At 41.2% G+C, this 25,450-nt stretch overlaps 1 protein-coding gene across 1 annotated transcript in view; it reads right to left on the minus strand.

Annotated features, from left to right (window-relative positions):
• The window catches only part of LOC106083550 (uncharacterized), an 87,549-nt gene that overhangs the window by 39,480 nt on the left and 22,619 nt on the right, over positions 1 to 25,450 (minus strand). Inside the window, exons 5-8 of the mRNA XM_059367098.1 lie at positions 23,769 to 24,076; positions 22,038 to 22,202; positions 17,419 to 17,550; positions 15,395 to 16,601 (exon numbers count right to left, since the gene is read on the minus strand). Of these exons, the coding sequence (XP_059223081.1) occupies positions 15,395 to 16,601; positions 17,419 to 17,550; positions 22,038 to 22,202; positions 23,769 to 24,076 (1,812 nt within the window). The remainder of the gene's footprint in view (positions 1 to 15,394; positions 16,602 to 17,418; positions 17,551 to 22,037; positions 22,203 to 23,768; positions 24,077 to 25,450) is intronic.

Raw genomic sequence — 25,450 nt, forward strand, 5'->3', positions numbered from 1 at the left:
GAAATTTGCCATAACATCATTTTGTAGAGTAAGGAAGGAGGAGACCTTGTGTATTTACATAGCCAAAGGACCTTGGCTTTTGTGCGTTTCCCTTTTTGTTTCGCTGCTACAAATTAGTATCTCGTCATAAGACTTCTATGGCTACGCGATAGGTGTCAGCCTGTCGACCTCGACTCACCTAAATTTTTAATAACACTTATTATTATTCATTTGGCATTTAAGCTGGTGCTCTTCAACCAAGTGACCCTGCATTAATGATGGCAGCGAAAACGCCAAAAAACGGGACACATTATGAATAATTAGCACCAGGTAACCTCAAGTGCGGCCACAAGCTTATGATGTTGGTGGCAATGCTCATGACAGCGAAGGCAAGAACGTGCTCTGCCACTGGTCTTTTCATAGTTAACTATTTAAAATTTAGCACGCAATCCGCCATTATCCCTGCAGACCCTCTTGGTTTAATTTTGTCATCTGCTGCAGTAGGTGTAGAAGATTTTATGTGTACACCAACACTAGTCAAGACAAACTTGGAAGTTTATGTCTTGCGCAAAGGATCTATTGACAATGTGACTGGCTGCGTGTCTAACGACGGTTGGCAACAGTGCTCAATGAAAGGATGCTGGTTGATAACCTGGTGTCATGAATACTAAAAAGAATGTGAGAAGGTGCTGCGTCCCTGCAATTTTCCTTCAATATGGGATAATTTATGCAAATATTTTCATTAATCGAGGTAACACTTTTATCCTATTAAAATACAGTATTTTAACCTTGATTTTGAATTCATATTCGAAATAACGAGTAAATGGTTGTGTCTAAATAGCAAAGAAATATTTTTTAAAGTCCATGCAACTTCAATTAAAGGGTCAGCTAGTTTTTAGAGTATCATTTGCATACACATTCAAACGGGGTCAAATAGATGGACAATGAATTGAAATGAAATTAAAACTTATGATATGGTTATTAGCTTATCATATGATGTTCATCAGAGGTAAGTATTTTTCTATGATAAGTGACGGGACTTTTCCCGTCAAAGAAAAACAGGGTTAGCAGTAAAGTTGTGAGAGACTTAAAAAGTAATTTTTTGCGTTAATTAAAAAAATTATTGTGTTTTTAGTCTCCTTATTCTTTAACGGCAAACGTAATTCGAAAGCCGTAAACAGGAATTCGCTGGACAAATAATTTTTCTCATATGACTCTACAACTTGAGAGAAAGGGGGTCTAATTAAGTGTTTAGACCAGTGATAGGCAAAAAATATTCACACTACACTACTGCGTACACAGTAAGCACACAAGAAAATAGTTCCAAGCAAGCCCACGGGCTTGCACATTTCTCACACACAAATTTTTTTCCTTTTTTTTGACTGAGTAAAGACAAGTCAGTAGGTTGAGTGACAATTTTTAGTTTCGCCTTTGGTTAAACAAGAAAAAGCATGCTAAGTTCGGTCGGGACGAATCTTGGGAACCTACCATCATGGGTTCCGCTAAAAATGAGTTTGTATGTGAATTATTGTGGTCTCATATCGGGATATCGGTTCTTAGAGGGACTTATATCACCATATCGACCGTTTCGGATAAAACTTAGCACTGATGTTGCATGTCATTAGATAGGTTTTTGGGCCAAAATTCAGCCAAATCAGGCGAAAATTTAGGCTTCTAAGAGCTAAAGAAGTCAAATCCGGGGATCGGTTTATATGTATATAGACCGATTCGGATCATACTTAGCATGGATGTTGGAAGTCATAACTCAAGGCTTTGTTCCAAATTTCAGCTGAATCGAATGAAGCATGAGGTCCTTAGGGCTCAAGAAAATCAAATCCAGGGATCGTTTTATGTGGGGGCTATATCTGTTTATAGACCGATACGAATCATACTTGGCATGGATGTTGGAAGTCATAACGCAAGTTTTTGTTCCAAATTTCAGCCAAATCGGATTTGAGGTTTCTAAGGGCTCAAAAAGTCAAATCGAGGGATCGGATTGCAGGGGGGCTATATCTGTTTATAGATGTTGAAAGCCATAACTCAAGTCATTGTTCTAAATTTCAGCTAAATTGGATGAAAGATGAGGTTTCTAAGGGCTCAAGAAGTCAAATAGGCGGATTGGTTTATATGGAGGCTATATCTGTTTATAGATTGATTCAAATCATGCTTGGCATGGATGTTGGAAATCTTAACTTAAGTTTTTGTTTCAAATTTCTGCCAAGTCTATGAAAATTGAAGCTTCTAAGGACTCAAAAAGTCAAATTCGTTTTTGACAAAATGTGCTAATTTAATTACTATTCGAAGGCTGGGCTGGGTTCGCTAATGGTGGGGGCTATATCTGTTTATAGACCGATTCGGATCATACTTGGCATGGAAGTTAGAAATCGTAACTCAAGTCTTTGTTAAAATCTTCGGCTACATCGGATGAAAGATGATGCTTCTAAGGGTTCAAGAAGTCAAATCAAGGGATCGGTTTATGTGGGGGCTATACAGGAGGCCACCGTAGCGCAGAGGTTAGCATGTCCCCCTATGACGCTGAATGCCTAGGTTCGAATCCTGGCGAGATCATCAGAAAAAAATTTCAGTGGTGGTTTTCCCCTCCTAATGCTGGTAACATTTGTGAGGTACTATGCCATGTAAAACTTCTTTCCAGAGAGGTTTCGCACTGCGGCACGCCGTTCGGTCTCGGCTATAAAAAAGAGGCCCCTTATCATTTAGCTTAAACTTGAATCGGACTGCACTCGTTGATATGTGAGAAGTTTGCCCCTGTTCCTTAGTGGAATGTTCGTGGGCAAAATTTGCAATTTGCATATATGTTTATAGACCGATTTGTATCATACTTGGCATGGATGTTGGAATTCTCAACTTAAGTCTTTGTTCCAAATTGTAGCTAAATCAAATGCAAACTGTGGCTCATGAAGTCAAATCTGTTTATATGGAGGCTATACTAAAATTTGAACCGATATGGCCCATTTTCTATCCCCAACGACCTGCACTACATCAATAAGATGTATCTGTGCAAAATTTCAAGCGGATAGCTTTACGCGTTCGACCGCTATCGTGATTTCAACAGACGGACGGACAGGGCTAGATCGACTCAGAATATCGAGACGATCCAGAACATATATACCTTATGGGATCGCAGATCAATATTTTGGTATGTCCAATGACAAAAAACATTATAGCAATAGACAAATGGGTACCAGGTATAAGAAAACACAACAAGAATTTCTAAGGCACATATATGTAAATCCTGCCGAAACGAACGCTACAAATTTATACAATTTTCGATTTTTTTTTGTGTTGTGAAAAACATTTCTGTAATCTACTTATATTAAATTAAGGGACTTGAAAATACTTTCGAATGAACAAAAAACTGAATACTTTTCTCTCACACTTTGTAAAAAAATGGTCTCAAAGTTGTGTGACGCACGCTGCAAAAAATCAGTATGTCGTTCGAGGTTAGTGTATATTTCGGTCATTTCAAGCGAATCTTGCGTAGCTAACCTCAAGAATGATATTCTACGATTTAAAGATGAACAAACGACAATTTGAATTGTGTGTGCAAGCAACCAAAAACTTTTACAATTTTTTGTCTAAAGCCGTGAACCCTATGTGACGCACGCTACATTTTTATACCTACCACCATAGGATGGGGGCATACTAATCTAGTTATTCCGTTTGTACCCTTGGTTCAAGAGAGTTGCAGCCAAAACAATGGCCACGGATCTCTTATAGCATTTGGAACACTTAGAAAGTTGCAAATATGCTTTGTTCCAACTAAAATGAATGCGGAATTATATAAAAACCACCTCAACAAAAACATACTAAATTTGCTGATTAATTGTATGGACTTATCCATAAAACAGTGCTCCCTCCATGTTGAACGGTTGAAAAGGGCTTATTTTAGATCAAGATCAAGATCTCTGGGGCATACTATCCGCAAAGGTTTTTGCTAAATCCAAGCCTTACATGAAGCTTAAGAACTTGAAAAAGGCGATATTGACGACATAACACAAAATAATATGGCAACCCCAACAAATTGGGTGCTTTCTATAACATGGATACTCCAAATATGTCTTTATACACAAGGAAAAAGACAAAGAAACATAAAAAGACAGCTACGGGTCAGGATTCTCAAGCGTGGGTAATGTGGTATTTTTATCATACAGGCATATACAATACAAATACAACATACCGCCCTTGAAGCCTTCACACCTAATATGGTTGAAAAGTCTTCTAACCATAGACGAAACCCGTCCCATTGTGGTCGGTGTTTGTGGTGATTTCTGGCTTTCCATTTTCATTGCAGAAAATTTTCCGATCATTGAGCTCCTCCCAAAAGAGAAACAAACGAAAACTTTTTAATTGCAAAAGCGCTTTGATAGCCGCAAACGATTATTCGGTACGATTATTCCAACCGGACCAGTAATTATGCTCTTGTGTCTCTCCTACTAGAGAGAAAGAGTGAATATTCGAGCGTATAGACCAGTGGTTGGCAAAAATACTCACACTGTTGCACATGACTTTGTACGTCTACAAGAAATCCCTAGCAGGCCCATGGGCTGGCAAATAATTGTAATTGTGTGCTCGTTACTGACATATTCTCACACACAATTTTTTTTACTTTTTTTGGCTTGACTGAGCAAGGAGCTGTTAAACCTCGTTTACACTGCTAATTAAATCCGGATTTAAGGCCCTCGTCAGCTGATTTTATAAAGGGAAAAGAGATGATCGAGCCATTAAATCCGTAATTAAAGAGCAGTGTAAACGGGGTTTTAGTACTTTGAGCAGTTCGGTCGAGTGCCAATAAAAAAAATCACAAGAGCAATACACAAATGGTTGACAGGTGCAAAAAAGCACAACAAGAATTTCAAAGGCACGTCCATTGTTTGATTACATTTTTGCGACAAAGAAATATTCATCCAAATTAGGTATTTAAATGTGCGAAGACAACTACTCCCTTAAGTAAGTTTTTGTTTTAGTTATATCATAACGAATACAACAGATCATAAAAGAAACCATAATGGAGTTGTGCAAAAGTGGAAGACTTTGAATATATTTAATTGTACGATATCGTAGCATCGAAACAAATCCAAATATACTCTGATATAGTTTGAATTACCGAATAAGAACTGCTTATAATTGGTTAAATATTGAGTTTGAAATATGTAACAACATTAAATTGAACTTGACATCCTTTTTAAAAAGCACAATTTATTTTAAAATTGAAAAGAATATACATGGGCATGATGTTAAATTATTCCATAAATAAAGAAAAACTAGTTGAAATCCCGAATAGTATGTTCTTTATATCAAGAATAAAAGGTATTGTCAGCGTAAAAAATTATTTGTCACAAACTCTTGCAAGAATTTATCGCAAAAAACATGTACTTTTATCGTAAACAAAGTCCAACGTTTTTCAGAATAGAAGTTTAATTGGCGAACATTTCTTTTATGTGAAACGTTTTTATTTTTGCGTTTAGCTGTAGAGTAGAGTAGCTGACATGGTGTAACCAATTCAAACTACCAAATTTTCGGCCAGGCCGAACTTTGGATACCCACCACCTTGGGTGTATATGTAAACCACATTTCGTCAAAATCTGGTGAAAAATGCATATCTTATGGGGCAGCTATATCGAAATATGTTCCGATTTGGACTAAATACTAATAAGTACAAGTCGTTGTTCAATTGTGTGTAACAAAATATTGGTCTTTTTAGTAGCTATATCTAAAAATAAACATATCTGAACCATATACGACACGGATGTCGAAAAGCCTAACATAAGTCACTGTGTCAAATTTCAGTGAAATTGGATTATAAATGCGCTTTTTATGGGGCCAAGACTTTAAATACAGATATCGGTCTATATGGCAGCTATATCCAAATCGGGACCGATTTAGACCAAGTTGCAGAAAAATGTACGATTTTGGCGATATCGGACAATAAATGCGCATTTTATGGCCCTAAAATCTTAAATCGAGAGATCGGTCTATATGGCAGCTATATCCAAATCTGAACCGATTTGAGCCAAATTGAAGAAGAATACCGAAGGGCCTAATTTAACTCACTCTCCCAAATTTCGGCGACATCGGACAAAAAATGCGCCTTTTATGGGTCCAAAACCTTAAATCGAAAGATCGGGCAATATGACAGCTATAACCAAATCTATACCGATCTCTGCCATATTGCAGACGTATATCAAGGGATTTAACTTAACTCACTATTCCGAATTTCGGCGACATCGGACAATAAATGCGCCTTTCGTGGGTCAAAAAAAAAATGTGGCTTTAATGGGCCTAAGACCCTAAATCGGCGGATCGGTCTATATGGGGGCTATATCAAGATATAGTCCAATATAGCCAATCTACGAATCTGTGCAAAATTTCAGCTCAATATCTCTTTTTTTAAAGACTGACAACAGACAGACGGACGGACATGGGTAGATCGTCTTAAATTTTTATGCTGATCAAGAATATATATACTTAATAGGGTCGGAAATGTATATTTCTATGTGTTGCAAACGGAACACACACCCATCCTTCGGTGGTGGGTATAAAAATGTGTGGAAGAAATCTAAAAATCTGAGTTGCTCAAAAATCAATTTATTTTTGCCCATAGGACCCTAACAGCCATGTTTTTATTAGTCCTTATCTTGACCCAAGTAGAAAATTTCCACGGACTGGCGAATTGGACAGCCACTGCCCATACCAGCACTACGGAAATTACTTCGGTAGTCTCAAACTCTCGTAATTGCGCTCGGTTAAGTGAACATGATATGTTTGGAAGAGAACACGATGCAGCTTAGAACTCGTTTTTTGACCGTAATAGTCAGGCAAGAGGTGGTCATATCGAGCAAAAGTGAATGGATATAAGAAAACTTCTTTGTACTTTGAACCAATAAGAAATATTTCCTCACAACAAATTAAAGCTCGTTAAGTTCGGCAAGGTCGAATCTTATATACCCTCAACCATGGATCGTTTATATGACAGCTATATCAAGACATGAAACGATATGGCCCATTTACAATTCCAAACAATCTACACTAATGGGAAGTACTCGTGCAGACAGATAGACGGAGGGACGGCCACAGCTAAATCGACTAAGAATATCAAGACGATCGAAAATATATAAACTTCGTGGGGTCTCAGATCAATATTTCGATGTGTTACAAAGGAAAAAAGTGGCACAAGGTGCGTCACAGGAGGGCATTTTATCGCCACTCCTACGGGTGACCACCATAAAAAAACCTATTATGGATGCAGACTTACGAGGGATTTGAACTTATAATACTTCTAAGGGGTAGGGATCCGAACCAGCTAGGCAGAAGGGCCGAAAGGGTCCTGCATATGGCATACGACTGGGCTAGACCTAGGGTTCTAAATGTTAACCCAGTGAAGACTGAAATCTGCTTGTTCACGAGAAAGACGACAGTGGGCCAATTTTACGTGCCACGTTTCCTCAATAGAACAATTTCGATATCTGACAAGGTCAAATAGTCAAGAGTAATCATGGACAGGAAACTGAATAGGAAGTGGCACATACAACGTAAGGATAATACAACAGGTTCAGAGAACATGTTGTCTTGGCATTGACAGGGCGATGAGGATCATGCTCACTAGGGTACGGGAGACTATTCTAGATATCCGACCCACTACGGCTATGAGACTTAAGGCGATGGGCGAATAGATTGAGGATAGGAGACTATTCTAGATATCCGACCCACTGCGGCAATGAGACATGAGGCGATAGGTGAATGGATTGAGGATAGGAGTAGTTCATACCATCGCGGTATAATCGAGGCGACGATAGGAAACAGGGAAGAATGGTAGAGGTTTCCGATCGGATACCTGAGGCGACACTTTAGGTCGAGTGCGAGGCACTGCTGCCAGCAACACAGTCTTGGATTGACGGAATTCTAGTATTGCCGTCTGGAAGATCATTCTACAAAGATGGATCAAAGTTAGGGGACAAAATGGGCCTGTATTGGGTCTATATTGGGAACCCAGGGACTGAGATCTGCTTTCGACTGTCTGACCATAATACCGTCCTGCAGGCGGAAATCCAGGCGCTCACGAAATTCGTGAGGTGGTGTGGTGTTCACGCGAGGACATCGAGTGTGAACTTTTTGCCGACAGCAAACTGGTCATCAGGGCAATAACAACCCTACACGAACAGTCTTGGAGTGTAGGAAGAAGATTTATGCCTTCTCTGAGGATGGCACGATACCTATCGTTTGGTTGCTGGATCATAGGGGAGTGAGGAGAAATGTAAAAGCAGAAGCTTTGGCAGTGAGAGCCGAGGACTGCCGTCAATAAACTTGGTTAACCCGAAGCCTTTCGGTCGACGTAGTGCAAGTTAAGGGCGTGAACGACGAATGCGCAGCCAAACGTTAGGTAGGACGGCGAAAATCCTATGGGGAGATCTAGATCGTGAGAAGACGAGATTATTACTGAAAGGAAGTAAACAGTAGGTTTGTATAGCTTTCGGTATCATAAAATGACACATAGGATTACGAGCAAAATCTGTGCGGCGGGTGATAGCATGAGGAGGTCATTATAGCATGAGGAGGATACATAGCACTACGAGCTCACTTATGTATTGGGTTGCCCAAAAAGTAATTGTCGGTATTGTAGTAGTAATATAGTCGGCGTTGACAAATTTTTTCAACGGCTTGTGACTCTGTAATTGCATTCTTTCTTCTGTCAGTTATCAGCTGTTACTTTTAGCTTGCTTTAGAAAAAAAGAGCGCGAAAATTTGTTTACATTTGTTTGTTTGGCGTCAATCTTAATATGGGTACCACATGTATTGAAAGAAATTCATTTAACAAACCGAATCAACGCTTGTGGTATGCACCTTAAACGCAATGAATTCGATCCGTTTTTAAAACGAATCATAACTGGAGATGAAAAATGGATTGTTTACAACAACGTTAGTCGAAAACGATCATGGTCAGCTCAAACCACTTCAAAGACTGATATCCACCAAAAGAAGGTTATGCTGTCTGTTTGGTGGGATTGGAAGGGTGTGGTATATTTTGAGCTGCTTCCAAGGAACCAAACGATTAATTCGGATGTTTACTGTCTACAATTGGACAAATTGAATACAGCCATCAAGGAGAAGCGACCAGAATTGGTCAATCGTAAAGGTGTCATATTCCACCAGGACAACGCTAGACCGCACACATCTTTGGTCGCTCGCCAAAAACTGAGTGAGCTTGGCTGGGAACTTTTGATGCATCCACCACATTGCCCTGACCTTGCACCATCAGACGACCATTTATTTCGATCTTTGCAGAACTCCTTAAATGGTAAAACTTTCGGCAATGATGAGACTATAAAATCGCACTTGGTTCAGTTTTTTGCAGATAAAGGCCAGAAGTTCTATGAGCTTGGATTACTAAATTTGCCAGGAAGATGGCAAAAGGTTATCGAACAAAATGGCAATTATATATTTGATTAAAGTTCATTCTAAGTTTTATTAAAAATGCATTTATTTTCTTTTAAAAAAATCCGCAATTACTTTTTAGGCAACCCAATATATTCACATTAATTTTTTATGCCCTCAACCAAAGGATGGGGATATACTAATTTCGTCATCCCGTTTGTAACACATCGAAATATGATCTAAGACCCAACGAAGTATATATATGCTTAATCGTGTCGATATTCTAAGTCGATTTAAGTCGTCCGCCTGTCGTCTGTCTGTCTATCGAAAACGATTTTGCATTTTGACTTCTTGAGCCTCTAGAGGGAGCAAGTCTCATCTAATTTGGCTGAAATTTTGCATGAGGTGTTTTGTTTTGACTACTTAAATCCGTGCTAGGCATGTTTCAAATCGGACTATAACCTGTTATAGATCCCATATAAACCGATCGCCTGATTTAACTTCTTTAGCCTTTAGAGGGCGCAATTCTTATCCGATTTGTTTACGTGAGGTGTTTAGTTTAAACTTCTAACAACAGTGCCAAGTATGGTCTAAATCAGTCCATAGCCTGATATAACTGCCTTATAAACCTCTAGAAGGCACTGAAATTTTGCACATAAAGTTTCACTAAGACTTCCAACAGCTGTGCCAAGTATGCCCCATAACTTGATATAGCTCCCATATAAACCTGCCAATTTTGACTTTTTCAGCCTTTAGCGGGCGCTTATATTATTCGATTTGGCTGAAATTTTAAATGCCGTATTTTTTTATGTATCTCTCATATATTTGAAAACGTCATTCAAAGAACGTGTCAAATCGATCCGGCCGAACTTAAAGCGCTTTTACTTGTTGTTCAGTCGTAATGCCATGATGTAGCGTTGATGCATCAATGCATTAGTTTTCGGCAGATGACATAAAAAAAGAAAAATGTGACATTTGGAGGCCTTTAGTACCTACATAACGCAACAAAACAATCGAAAAATATGAAGCTCGGGAATGTAATTATGCATATGGTCTTTATTTTATTGTAGGCCTATGTTAATCTCCTGGTTGGACCTCTAAAGGGCGTAAGTATTATCCAAATTGCCTGAAATTTTTTACGTAGTCTTCTGTTCCAGCATGATTCTAATGGATCTATAACCTGGCATACATACATAGCTCCCATATAAGCCGATTACTTATCTGACTTCTATATTTGTTGTTGTTTTAACAGCGTGTTGCACACTGAGGTGGCAGCCCTTGCCGATAACAGACTTGATTGGGTCAGTCTGTACGTGCAACCGGCTGCCTTGGGATTGGGCTTCTTTAGCCTCTAGTGGGTGCAATTGTTATCGAAGTCTGACTTAAAGTTGAACGTGGTATTCTGTTATTATTTGTAGCAGCCATGACAAGGCGAACCAAAAGACCACTACTTCCGAACGAGTAAAGCTTAAAGATTTCGCATATGAACCGATCTCACGATATTTCTTCTTGAGCCTCTATAGGGCGCAATTACTGTTCGATTTGGCTGAAATTTTGCGCGATTACTTTTCTAATGACCTCCTATAACTGTCGCGATGCGGGGGCTTAAGGGATGAACCTAGGGTCAATGCATTCACATAGGAAATCGTTCTGCCTTAGGGCGTCTTGGTTTCCTAGGGGAATGCAAGGACTTCGGACCAACCTGTAAGAAAGGTTATCCCTTGAACACCCAACTTGAACTCTACAAACAATTCAATGGTCCGAGGATACCTGCGATGGACTCTGGGGAGTTGAAGCGATGCAGCTTTACGAAATAGATGAGGAGGAGGACATCTAAAAGGTCTCCTCAGACCCGACCGCAGCTGGAACCTCAACTCCTGGTGGAGAGGCGGGTACCTCTCAGACGGAAGAGCAGAAACGGGCAGAAAGAAGCCTTCAAGCGCTCGTTACGGTATCTGAGGTAGATAGAGGGTGCAGAGCCATCCACCCTGACGATCCGTGCCAAGCGTTTGATGCGCAAACATAGGTTCCACGTCAAGAAGAACGAGTCTATGATGAACATTACTGTTTTGGAGCGTTTGTTGACGATACCAGCACAGGCAGCATCGCTTACACAATAACGAATACTGGTACAAACGCTAAGACAAAACAAAGACCCCAAATAGAAGCACCGTGCGCGCTTAACACTAAGCCCAGAAGAAGGCATAACTGTCAAGCCGAGGCCTTTCATTGATTCTACTGACAAACCTGACCTCCCGGCAATTATCTCCCATCTAGGGAATAAGCAGCAGGGATCTGACAATGCGACCAGTTTGCCATCATCACCTGAACCGGAGCAATTCTGAAGGCCGGCTATCCATGGAAAGATGGCCGATGATCGAAAATAAGATTCTCCGAATTCTATCGGAAGCTATTGGAAAAGGTGAGGATGACTCCTTCGCGGCTTTCGGTAGCGTCAAGTGGAAGAAGGACATCAAGGTCATTGGATGTGGAATGAGCTGAATGAAGATAGAGCTGGTCCCGGTTGATCAAGTCCCCTGCTGGACAACACTGCGGGTGTGGATTCCTCCTCCTATATTAGAGGTTGAAGCCACATTTGCAAATGCAATTTTGGACATTAACATTTGACTAAGGAACAGGGGCAAATTTATGATAATGATAAGGGGCCTACTTTTTAAAGTTGAGTCCGAACGGTGTGCCGCAGTTCGACACCTCTTTGCAAAAAAGTTTTTACATGACATAGTACCTCACATATGTTGCCAGCATTAAGAGGGGAAAACCACCACTGAACATTTATTCTGATGGTCTCGGACATGGTAAACTTTTCTTTACGGTGGCCTGAATCCAAACTTAGGCTGCTTAAAGGACAGAACAAACATTTTCTAGCAAAGGACTGGACGATTGTAAAGGTATGGGCGAGGGATGAAGTTAATGGCAAGGATCTCTGAATCAGGGTTGATTCAGAATCCTTGTAATTCCTGAAGTCAACGCTTGGAGATTTATTCTGATTGCCTCGGACATGGTAAACTCTTCGCTACGGTGGCCTGAATCCAAACTTAGGCTGCTTAAAGGACAGAACAAACATTTTCTAGCACAGGACTGGTCAAATTTTAAAGAGATAGGCGAGGGATGAAGTTAATGGCAAGGATCTCTGAATCAGGGTTGATTCCGATTCCTGAAGTCATCGCTTGGAGAGATCAAGTTCGGCTTAAATCAGGTAAGAATGGTCCTCTTCTCCGACGAGATAAAGCCATCCAGGGAGCTAGGGGGCATGGGTTGCCTGAAGTAAGTGCAGATTAACCTGCATCACTCAGAGGTAGCTAAAAACTATGGAGAGATGCGGTACTGGAGAAGTCCTCATTCAGAAACCGTGGTTACGATGTAAGAAGGTTCGCGGATTCAGATCACGTAATCTAAATATCGTCCCTCTTCCAGCAGAAGGTAACATTAGAAGCTGAATCGTAGACAGAAGGGATTTTAAGCTAACCTTGATTTCTCGTTTTAGCGATGAAGACTTGAAGGCCCCTCAAGCTATTACTGGTCCTGGCCTCCATGTACCTACCATACGATGAAGACAAACCCACTACGGACATAATCCGGGACCTGGTCAGCTGTTGCAAGGACAAGGAGCATGACTTTGTACTGATCATTAGTTCCCAAGTTATAGTGGTATTAGTAAGGCTAGTTTTATGATTTTCAAAACTATGGAGTCAAAGCAATTTCGCATCTGGATTTATGAATATTACTTGACGGGAAGAACACTATGGGTAATGGTTTGCTGACTTTAAACTTGTCCGTAAAGTCTAAAATGATGCATCACTCTCTCGTCGCCCAAGAAAGGTGGTCCAATCAGAATGAGCACTTCCTTTCATTCAAGATCATCTCAACTGAGGTGTACCAGATGTCTTGTATGACTACTCAAAATGCCATGTGCAGATCTCTTGTACGTCGGATATCCACGCTAGATAACTACATGGGTATTGGAGTATATAATAAAAAACACAAACTAGGCATATCATGAAGGTTCCTCTATGACTGAAGTGGTATGGCTTGGAGGGCAACGGATGCCTGATTGTTAGAAATTGGGGGCAATCCAATCATGCTTTCAAATCTTAAACTTAAAATATATACCACTACCTTGGCTTGGACAGAATTAAATGTCACATGTAACGATTTCTGCAGAAGCTGTGAGGACCTCGAGAAAGAGGAAACTGTAAATTAATTGTGAAATAAAAAAAAAAAAAGTTCGGCCGGGCCGAATCTTATATACCCTCCACCATAGATCGCATTTGTCGAGTTCTTTTCCCGATATCTCTTTTTAGGAACACAAAGGATAAAAGAAAAGAATTGCTTTAATATTGGAGCTATGTCAAGTTATGGTTCGGTCTGAACTGAATGTTGGAGACCATAGTAGAAGTCATTGTGTAAAATTTCAGCCAATCCCAGTGAGAATTGTGCCCTTTAGAGTCTCAAAAAATAATTTAGAGCTATATCAGGCTATGGATCGATTCGGACCATTTTGACACGCATGTTGAAGGTCATGGAAGAAGCCGTTGTACTAAATTTCGGTCAAATCGGATAATAATTACGCCCTCTGGAGGCTCAAGAAATTAAGATCCCAGATCGGTTTAAATGGCAGCTATATCAGGTTAGGGACCGATTTGAAACATATTTGTCATAGTTATTGAAAGTCATAGTAAAACACCTCATGCAAAATTTCAGCCAAATCGGATGAGAACTGCGCCCTCTAGCGGCTCAAGAACTCAAGATTCCAGATCGGTTTATATGGCAGATATACAAGGTTATGAACCGATTTGAAGCATACTAAGCACAGTTGTTGGAAGTGATACCAAAACACCACATGCAAAATTACAGCCAAATCGGATGAGAACTGCGCCCTCTATATAAACAGATTTTGGGTCAAGAAGTTAAGACCCAAAATCTGTTTATATGGCAGCTATATCAAAACATAGACCGATTTAGACCATACTTAGCGCAGCTGTTGGAAGTGATACCAAAAGATCACGTGCAAAATTTCAACCAAATCGGACGAGAATTGCGCCCTCTAGAGGCTCAAGAAGTCAAGACCCGAGATCGGTTTATATGACAGCTATGCCAAAACATGGACCGATATAGCCCATTTACAATCCCAACCGACCTACATTAAAGAAGCAAAACTTCAAGCGTCTTTCTTTAGTCCTTCGAATGTAAGCGTGCTTTCGACAGACAGGCGGACGGACGGACATGGCTAGATCTACTTAAAATGTCATGACGATCAAGAATATATATACTTTATGGGGTCTTAGTCGAATATTTCGAGGAGTTACAAACGAAATTAGTATACCCCCATCCTATGGTGGAGGGTATAAAAAACAAAAATACTTTATATAATACGAACTTTCTATTTAGCGGCATTTTGGGGAAAAAGCTTTTTTTATTGGTTGAACAAGCGTTGTTTTATTACATTTGACTTTAGAATAATTGTGATAAATCGAATGCTTCTAAACTCCACTACAAACGTGTGTAAATTTTTTGTATAAATCGCAAATGAGCCATCATCCCCCTATATCCAAATATGGGTTAAGTACCAGCATTAGCGTCTCAATGCTGAAATGCTTCGAAATGTTTTTGGCAATCTTTAACACCTTTTTGGATGGAACAATCAAAGTGTCAAATGACAGAAAACAAACAATTCACACATTCCAATGACAAAGTCATACAAATATTGGCGTTACTAGTCCTTATCCATGACGCGTGTCCACACTTTCAATAGCAGACACACAAGAAGTGGCACACTTTTGAACATATGGTGAAACACAAAAGGCACAGCCAGGTTTAGAGGAACATTCATTGTAATGATGCCATTGAAGGGATTAACTTTTGCAGGAATCCCCAACATCTACTAAAACAAAAGCTGATGGTCATTTGTCCACAAAAATGCTGAAAAGCGTTTAGGCTGTTTTTCTTGACAACTGAATGAATGATATACAATGGGTGAATGGAAGGGTTTAAGTAGCATAATTACCGGATATCGTATGGTCCGATAGCCGAGTTGGTGGCGTATGAGCGGGTGTGTGATGATGCGACGAAGTATCTATGCCAGGTGTTGGTAATCCCGAATACAATGAGCTAAAATCTTCCGGCGTACTGCTGCACTTTCGCTGATGATTGAGATGATTTTTATCTATGGAGGTGATGGCGGGTGAGCGACTATCTTGCACTGACGATGAAAGTCCCAGAAGGCGATTTTCATGAGAGGAACTGATGCCCATGAGGCGATTATCTTGGAAGGACATAAACTTTGTGTCTTGGGGCACACCGCCATGCTGCATATTGGCGGCATGATCCTCCAGCAGACCCTGTTGTAGGCCTAGGAGACCGCCCACCAGATTGGGCCTTAACTCATCCATGGTCAGTTTGCTTTGACCACAACCGCCGGCCGCCGAGAAATTCAATTGGCGACTAAAGATGGCAGGAAAAATATTAAATTGCTGCGAATCCGCCGAAGATTGGGGACTTAGACCCAAACTTGTGGGGGCTATATGAGGCAAAGAGGGAGCACTTAGGGAGGTAGAGACAGCGGCGGCCACCGATGAGGCCGAATGGGTATCCTGATTGGGATGTACACCAGCTGCTGAGTGCGGGGAGGTATTGCCCAATGAGCCGGCGGAATTCACCGAATGCGAGGGATTACCGCCGTTTGTGGAAGCGGACGGATTGAGGGACGTATTTGGGGCACCTCCACCACCACCGGTGCTGGCTGTATGCAATTGACCTTGGGCGGAAATCGAAGGTGATGGTGTGGTCTGATGCTGCTGTTGTTGTTGCTGCTGCTGATGTTGTTGCTGTTGCAAAGTGGCCACCGAATTTGTATGATGCGAGTTGAGCAATGAATGATGCGTCTGATGGCCCCCACCTAGACCGCCATGTAGTGGGCCAGCCGCTGCCGATGCGGCGGTTAAATGTGTGGCCGATGGATGACTGTTGGAATTGCCGACGACTCCACCACCTGATCCAGGGCCGCCGGCACAACTTTGTTGTTTGAAATCCAATTTGTGGCCGGCGTAAAATCTCGAATCGATATACGTTTTGAAGAAATCACCAGGATAATCCAACGGAAAGAATTTAACACTTTCAGGGGGAGTTAAATCGGTAATAGTAGTAGAGTTTGCTGGCAAGGATTTCGTTTTGGGGGCTTTACTTAACACGAAATGGATGAATTTATTTTTTCTCTATGTTTTAGAGCACTTGGAAGCCTTTGGCAAGCTTTGCTTTAAGGAGTAACAATATTAAATGAGAGAGTAATGGCAATATTCTTTGCCTTTCTTCAATATATTTTTTTTAATAATTTTTAAATAACTTATCTTCTTGCTGTTACACTTGCCACTGTTTTACAAATTTGCCTTTATACCATTAGTTAACACATTTTACGATTATATTTTCTCTGAGAGATTTTTTGTTATTATTTTTCTTTTAACCGAAAACCTTTAACCGTCTTCCCGTCAAATAATTTTTCTTTTTTTCTCCGCTTTAATAGAAAATGCGTTGGTTCCGACTGTTTCTAACGGTACTTTCTAATGTTTACAAATAATTGAAAATTTGATTTCCGTTCAATGATGGTGCCTGCACACGAGACAAACTTGCCAACAGCAGAGTTGCATGTACGCGCTGGTATTTGGGCAGCGTCGCGTTTGTTTGGCACAACAAATCAAAATTAAAGCACATACACTCACACACAAACACGCATGCAACTTTCAAGGTGTGTAAAATACGGGAAGGCGTTCGACTGTCTGATTCACTCACTGACAATAGGACTGACTGACTAAATGACTGATTGGTTAGTTGGTTGGTGGTCTTGCGACGATGGGCCGAGAGTTAATTTTAATAAAGGAAAAACGACCAACAACAATAAACACGATGACACCGACGACTGTTTGGCGAATAATGAAATTTGCGTTTTTCATTTAACTCGATCCAGCGTCAACTAATGATGATAGACTGCGGCAAAGGAATATTTGGAAAAGCATCAAGGCGTATGTACGTACGTACGAACATACACGCAAGCTTACACACATACACATAAATTCGACATATGCCAACTTCGGACGTGGCCCAGAACTTTGTTGGGGTGTTTGGTTGGTTGTTGGCCACCGCCGCTGCTGCTGCTGCTGCAGCGGGTTGCTATTTTTGTAATGACAACAGGAGAGCACAATAATTTTATTGGTACGCGCGCACAAACACGTTCAACGTCTACGTCGCCAGACTTTCCAAAGCCACCGACGCAAAGGGAGAACACCGGACAGATGTATACACTAAACACCCAGGGCAGATGGATTGTTTAAAGTGAAATACCCGAAACTAAACGGTAAATAAAATAATTAATTTGTGTTAATACGCACTAGTTACAAAAACAAGCATTCGTTTTGCGTGTTGCGCTACTTGGCGATGTGTAAACGGGGTAAACACCACAACTGTCTTGTAAGTCAACTCTGTTTTTGTGAAGGAAAGTGAGCTGGAATTGGAATTGATGAGCTATGTATTGATGTCCCGTGTTTAGACACGCGGCCGATCTGATTTGAAATGATATGCAGGCAAGCGGGAATCACATAAATTATAACGAAATTAAGGATCATGTCCAATGTTCGCCACGGCCAGCGTCGACTATGGCTGCGCAGTCTACTTTCACCGAGGCCATAGACATAGAACGTGGCAGCGATGTTTATGTTTACTTTTTTTTCGCTGGCTAATGGTGGTAACAACCGGATTTGCTTATGGTTATCATCATCATTTCATTTATTTCTTCACTTTGCTTCCGACAAGGGTGAGTTGGTTGGTGACTTCAGTGTGTGCCAGAGAGAGTGAGAAGCTCCCAGCCAAAGCCATATGGTCTAAAGCAGAGAGTGACAGAGAGCACTACTAACAACAGTCATCTCGCTCTGTCATTAGCTTTGCAGCTATCCTTTACTAACAAAATGGCAGATGCCTTTTTCGTATTTCCCATTTCCTCTCATGTACTTGTTTCTTCTTTTGCATGGCTAAATGATTGATAACAGTTTATGTGTATGTGTGTGTGTTTTTTCTTTATTTTTGCTGCTGTTTTCTCTCCAAAGGCTGGCTGATATAGCAGAAAGTTACAGAGAGTAATTTCCGGCACATGCAAGTGTTTGTGTGTGTGCAAAACAAAAAAGCAAATGTCAAATTTGTATTCTGCATGGCATTCAAGTATGTGGGTGCTTATGCATGAGCTGAAATGTTTGTATGTATGTGTATGAGTGCGGTGTTTTTTTTTCTGGGAGCTTTAAACAACAAAAACTCTAGCATGACAAGCGGAAAATACTATTGAATGTTAATATAAAATGTCTGACACACTTTTTCCGTTTGTTGACAGACTGGCAGCAGGCAGCAATGTGTTGCCTGGCTGGCTGGCTGGCTGGCTGTCTCAATGCTCTGCTCAGAGATCAGATCTCTGACAAGGTAGAGTTCTGTATGCCAGGCGGCATTATTCAGTCAGCCACCACATGTTTGCAATTTAAATTTTCTTCGATTCTTGCTTGGTTCACGGATGAATGGATGGCCATTTTGCCTTCGTTTCTCCCATCATCACACTAAAAACTTTGATGCCAAGATGCTAAAACCGATGGTTGGGGAGTTTGTTTTTTGTTATTGTTGTTTTGGAGGACTTTTCTGTTCGAAATGTTGGAAATTGCCAGCATCTCGTTTTAATTTTTTTGCGTCCACCAGTGAAAGTAATAGAATTTTGTGCAAGAAGAAGAAGAAGAAGACGTATTATATTCGCCTTAAATTAGCATGGATACATTTTAGCACATTCACCCTCATTCACTTCTTTTCAATGCGAAAAAAACTTTAAGCAAAACTGTGCTTTTGTATAAATTAAGTTCTTTTTCTTTTAAATTAAAGGTCCAAAATCATTGGAGGTTGATTTATTCCCAATATATAGTAATTAGCTAAGCCGGCGTGCTTCGTTACACTCTAAAGTGGCCTTTCGAAAATGGATTATTAAGAATTATGAAGCCAGGATCCTTCTGAGATCTACATTACTTTAATTGTGTATCGCATTTCTTATTGACTGTCTTATACGTGTCTTATTAGTGTCATATCTGATACATAAAGTCCCACAGGTCCTTTTTTATTCCGATCGGTTTGCATGTTTTTTGGGGGAATTTCAAAAATCTTTCATTATACCCTCCACCATGGGATGGGGGTATACTAATTTCGTCATTCTGTCATTCGTCACTCCTCGAAATATTCATCTAAGACCCCATAGAGTATATATTCTTAATCGTCATGGCATTTTAAGTCTTTCTAGCCATGTCCGGCCGTCTGTCTGTCCGTCCATCCGCTTGTCTGTCGAAAGCACGCTAACTTTCGAAAGAGTAAAGCTAGCCGTTTGAAATTTTTCACAAATACTTCTTATTAGTGTAGTTCGGTTGGGATTGTAAATGGGTCATATCGGTCCATGTTTTGATGCAGTTGCCATATTAACCGATATTGGATTTTGCCTTCTTGAGCCACTAGGGAGCTCATTCAATTCAATTCCGAATTCAGTCCAAATCGAACCATAACTTGATATGGCTCTTATAACGTAGCAATTTTTCCCTTTTATCCTTTGTTTGCCTAAAAAGATATACCGTGATGAGAATTCGATAAATGCGATCCATGGTGGAGGGAATATAAGATTCGGCCCTGCCGAACCCAGTACGCTTTTACTTATTTGAATTTCAAATTGTCCTATGCCTGTTATGTGTATTTTTTCTGAGACGGGCAGCTTCCCAGACACTCGTTTGAGGATTTATTTTTGGTGGTGCGGCCCACACATGTTTGGGATTTGGATGTCAAATGTGTACTGTACTCCCGAATACATTTCAATGGAGTTCCATACTCCTCCGATTGGCCATCTTTTCAGTTTCGTTATTCGAATTTGGATGCCAAATTTGTACAATACTCCCGAATACCTTTCAATTGAATTCCATACCACCCCAATAGGACATCTTTCTAGTTTCGTTAGGGATTTTTGAGCGACATCCCAGATTTGGCGGCAAACTTGGATATTCGGTTCGTATTCTACTCACATATACCTATCATTAGGGCACGGGATAGCTGTGAGCACCACACAGGCTGGAACATTGTGGTTAGTTCTGTGTGGTGTTTATTGCTGTCGCGAGAAGCTTAGCTGCGAGCTACCGGGCGCGTCCACAGTTTGGGTTAGGTTAGGTTTAAGTGGCAGTCTGCCAGCAGATTCACTTAGACGTTTTCGTCCATTGTGATAGCACAGAAACAGAAGAAGGAAGATAGATGCCTTCTAGTTCCTACCGTTGAACCATCCAGATTGCTTTAAAAATCCCAATAACTTCCCAGTGTTCACCTCCGCTAAATCAGTTAGGTTCTCAAAGAAATGAGAATCTAAAGTGGAACTCCTTCTAACCGCTAGTGCGGGACATACACACACAGAAGGTGTTCTATAGTCTCTTCTTCTTCGTTGTCCTCACAGCTTCTGCAAAAGTCGTTGCTGACAAACTTCAGTCTGTCAGTATGTTTTCCGATTAGACAGTGGCCTGTCATGACGGACACAATGACTGAGACGTCTGTTCTTGTCAAATGAAAGCAAAGCAGTAGACCTCTTCAAGTATAGATTAGGACAAATATTGTAGTTTTGGAATGCTCACAGCCCCCTCTTTGTGACCATCTATCATTCGTTGACCTTCGGGCCAGGTCCTGAAAACTTTGCTTGCATGTCGCTAGAGGCATACCCACAGATTCCAGTATCCCTGGAATGTGTAGGACAGTTCCTAGTCTCGCAAGCTTTCCGCTTGAGAATTCCCTGGGATATCTCTGTCGCCTGGCACCCAGAATAGGTGAATTTTGAACTGTTCAGCCATCTCGTTGAGAGATCTGCGACAGTAGAGGTCGGTTTTTGTGTTCAGAAATACGTTTTCCAGGGGTTTAATGGCTGCCTGGCTGTCTGAGAAGATATTTATGCCAATCGTCGTTATGACATTATATCATAGCCATTCCATCACTTCCTTAATTGCAAGGATCTCCGTTTGATACACACTGCAGTGGTCGGGTAACCTTTTCGATATGACCAGTTCTACATCCTTAGAGTACACACCAAAGCCCATTCGCATAGAAGTGTAGGTAACTTCTATTACCAGGGATATTATAGTTCCAATCGGTTCTATCGGCTCAGGTAGGAAGTAATCCGCACTATCTGCAACATCGGATATTGTGTCAAGGATATCATAGTGGCCGTTGCAGCCACATTATCAAAGAGAAAGCTCCCTTAGCCTCACAGCACTTTCGGTAGCGAAGTTCTTTTTAGTAATTTAGCGCACATTAATCCGATTACTGGATAAGGTGTGTGTCCATAGTGGCAACCTAAACTAACCAAAGTCATGCTGTTTCAGCCCCAGGGTAAGCGACGTCCTGTTTCGCGAAATACTCAGCCACAGGGCCAACAACATCAGTTCACGCCAGAAGGAGTCCACCCTACCTAGAAGCTCACACGGTGATCTCGATCTGCAGCAATCAGCTACCCATTCCTGGCCAGCTCGTCGACCGCTTCGTTCTCCACCACAGCTTGATGGCCTAGGACCCAGTAGAGCCTGACATCCTATCCCAAGGTTCAAACAAGCTCTGCATCTTCTTACTAGTTTTGATATTACACGGCCCTGCGCCAGAGCTTCAGCGCCCCCTGACTGTCCACGTACATCTTGACAGTCTGATCGGGCCGCTGTTCCCGCATCAACATCGGCTCCAATGCCTTCAGGATCGTGAAGACCTCCACCTGAAAGATACTGCATCTGTCCAAATGTCTGTAAGATTCCAAGGAATTCATTGAAGACTCCTGCTCCAGTGCCTGCATCCAATTTAGACCCAGACGTGTATACAGGGGGTTTCAGCAAGAGCGTGGTACAGAGTGCCTATGATTCAATCCAGGGAACTCTGTTCTAGAAAACTACGTCCAGCCCATCGACAAGGAATGACTCCCTCGGTATAAAATCAGTAGCGACCCTAGTAGCATGCCGCCCTCTCGCATCTCTATCCCCCGGCAGAACGAAATTTTGCCCAAAGGTTGGGAAGCGTCAGATACGTGACTTCCTCAGCCTTAGAATGATCGTCGTTGCACATGCAGATGCAAAGGCCAAAGCTCAAGGATGGTCTTCAGCAACCCTCTTAGGACCCAATTCTTGACCCAATGATCAGAACCACCACGGTGCCTTGTACTTGTTTGGTCATCCTGCGGAGGGCACAGTTGACCAGAGCCCGATGGAAGAACAACCACCGTTAATGCCAGTGTACTGTCCTGGTTGACTGGTAACCCACTATCGGTTTTAGAACTGGGTTGCTGTTACGTTGACCTTATTCTGTCTAGGTGATTTAGGACATTTTATGCCCTTATCAGCGACAGAATCTGTTGTAGCCGACATTCTCGAATACCAGCAGCTGGGAGAGCTCTCTTTCCATAACCCAAGCACGGTATAGCTGCGAGCACCACATAGACTGGAACATTGAGATGCGATCTATGTAGTGTTCATTGCTTTCACGAGAAGCATGGCTGCAAGCTACCGGGCGTGTCCACAGGTTGCGGATAGTGGAATGCTCCATACAGAGTAGTTGCAACGGCAGTCGCGGGCAATCAGCGATATCGAGCGGAGAGTCTCAGTGAGACACCGGGTAGCACAGGCTCTTGCACAAATACTGAGTGTCTATGATGTTCAATATGATAAGGCGAGTTATCCATCTTTCCACTTTTTTGATCTTCCAACAGAATAGACGGAGGCCAGCGTGGCGCACGTGGTTAGCATGTCCGCGCCTGGACTAAACTCCCGGTGCGAACATCAGAAAAGAATTTTCAGCGGTGGTTATCCCCTTACCAACGCTGGCAACATTTGTGAGGTATCCTGCTATGTTAAAAACTTCTTTACCATGTGGTGGCGCTATGCGGCATAAAAAATGAGGCCCCTTATCATTGAGCTTGGTCGGTTCGTCTTCTGTAGGACATGGCCTCAGGTAAGTCTGAAGTAAAAGTGGCCAGCATCTAATTCGCCGCAGTTGATTTGGAGACCAAATGTTTGCCATGTTTAAAAAGATAGATGTGATATTTTATGCTGCCTTTTTCAAGGTGAAAACATCAACACATTCCAGTTGTGGTTTGTGAGCTCTCAGCAACGTGGAGTATTATATTTTGCCAAGTGTTAGTAATTACCATAAAATCGATCTTATTTTTCACATTTGCATGACACACATTGCATAGTGGAAAATAATAAATCAAAGGCATAGTTTAAAAACAACTGTAAATAAATGTTGTGTATACAGTACTTTGTATATGCATGGCTGATTTATGAAGTTAACAGCTGTTGTACTGCTCTTACACATACGCTTTGTTTAGCCATACGCAAATACGAACGACAACAACCAATCATAACACAGCACTCGTAGTGAGAATGCACAACGGCAACAGCCACCGGCAGAGAAATGGAGTTTGCGCAGTTCGCCAATGGAATACGTTGTTCGTGACTAAGTGTGAGTGGTGGTTGTATTGGCTGCTTGCAGATGGAAATGAAAAGAAAAGAAGACCTGATGGCCCTGTCGTCATAGTAGCGAGATTTGTTGGTTTTTGTTAATGTCATAGCGATGGCAATGGCGATGACTGCAGCGGCAGAGGCGGAAAGGTAATGATGGAACTCTAAAAACGTTTTGCAAGAGCATTTAATGTAATCCTTAAAACAATACGAGACCATTATTGTTACAGTGTGTGAGTTTGGTGTGCGTGTGTGTAGGTGGTTGGCTGCACTCTGAAAAGGGGGTAAGGGGAGCGCAGTGCCATATCGTCATAGTGGTGTTTTTTTTTGTCCCTCTTTCGGTTGTTCGTTTGAGTTCCATCTTAATTTGTCATTCGTTTTGTTGTGTTTCAATGCTGCTCCGTGTTGCTGTTGTTAATAGTGACATGATGATTGTACATACGTTTTCACATGCATACATATGTACAGCTACAGTCACATGTACATAAATACATACATCCGAAAAACATTCTGTTCAAAAATAAAGATAGAGGGATGCCTAAAGAAAAACTGCATTGGTGCATTCTTTTTATGGAGATTTTTTTTACGGAGATTTTGCTTTAAAAACATTTTCAGTACTTTCCGTTTTGCAAAAAGATAAAAATAATAATATATAGGTAGGTACGTTTATTTTTTGTGGCAAATGTATAACGATGAGTTGAAAGCAAACGCATGCACACATAATATGCATGTGTGTGTACATTGTTTGCATGCATGCGAACTTTAAAAGGCAAACAGCTTAAAAATTCTAAAGATTGAGGCGAAAATAAAATCAAAATTGGATGTCATTATGCTGTCATATGTATAACAATTAATATATGCTCAAAGAAATGTGCATTTTTATTTAACATCTTATTTTTGTTGTTGTAGCCTCATTTGTATGGAGGTATGGTGGCATGGAGCGATTAAGCTCGATCAAGTTGTCAAGCTCCAATAGATGAGCAAGCTCGTTCTGGTGCACAGTACCGAATGCCGTGGGAGCACGATAGCCATAGGCTATTCGCCTTGCCATATCAAATATCAGTGGCAAACAGTTAAATGCTGAGCCAGTGCCGTTCAGCCTCTTTCAAATGCCCGTGAAGATATGAACGAATACTCTTTGACTTCTGAAAGTAAATGCAAATTTGCCCATGAACATTCCATCTCACATATCATTAAGTACTGCTCGATTCAAGTTTCAGCTCAATGATAAGGGGCCTCCTCCACCATAGAATGGGGGTATACTAATTTCGTCATTCTGTTCGTTACTCCTCGAAATATTCGTCTAAGACCCCAGAAAGTATATATATTCTTGATCGTCATGACATTTTAAGTCGAACTAGCCATGTTCGTCTGTCTGTCGAAAGTACGCTAACTTTCGAAGGAGTAAAGAACATCATATACCTGGCCATACCCTGAGAAGACTGGGAAGACGAAGATAGATTACGATTACGAGGAACCAGGCCTCTTAAATAGAACAATCTCAACATTTAATACTGTTGAGGTTGGTCGTAGAGAGG

Source organism: Stomoxys calcitrans, chromosome 4 (genome assembly GCF_963082655.1).
Source record: "Stomoxys calcitrans chromosome 4, idStoCalc2.1, whole genome shotgun sequence".
NCBI lineage: Eukaryota > Metazoa > Arthropoda > Insecta > Diptera > Muscidae > Stomoxys > Stomoxys calcitrans.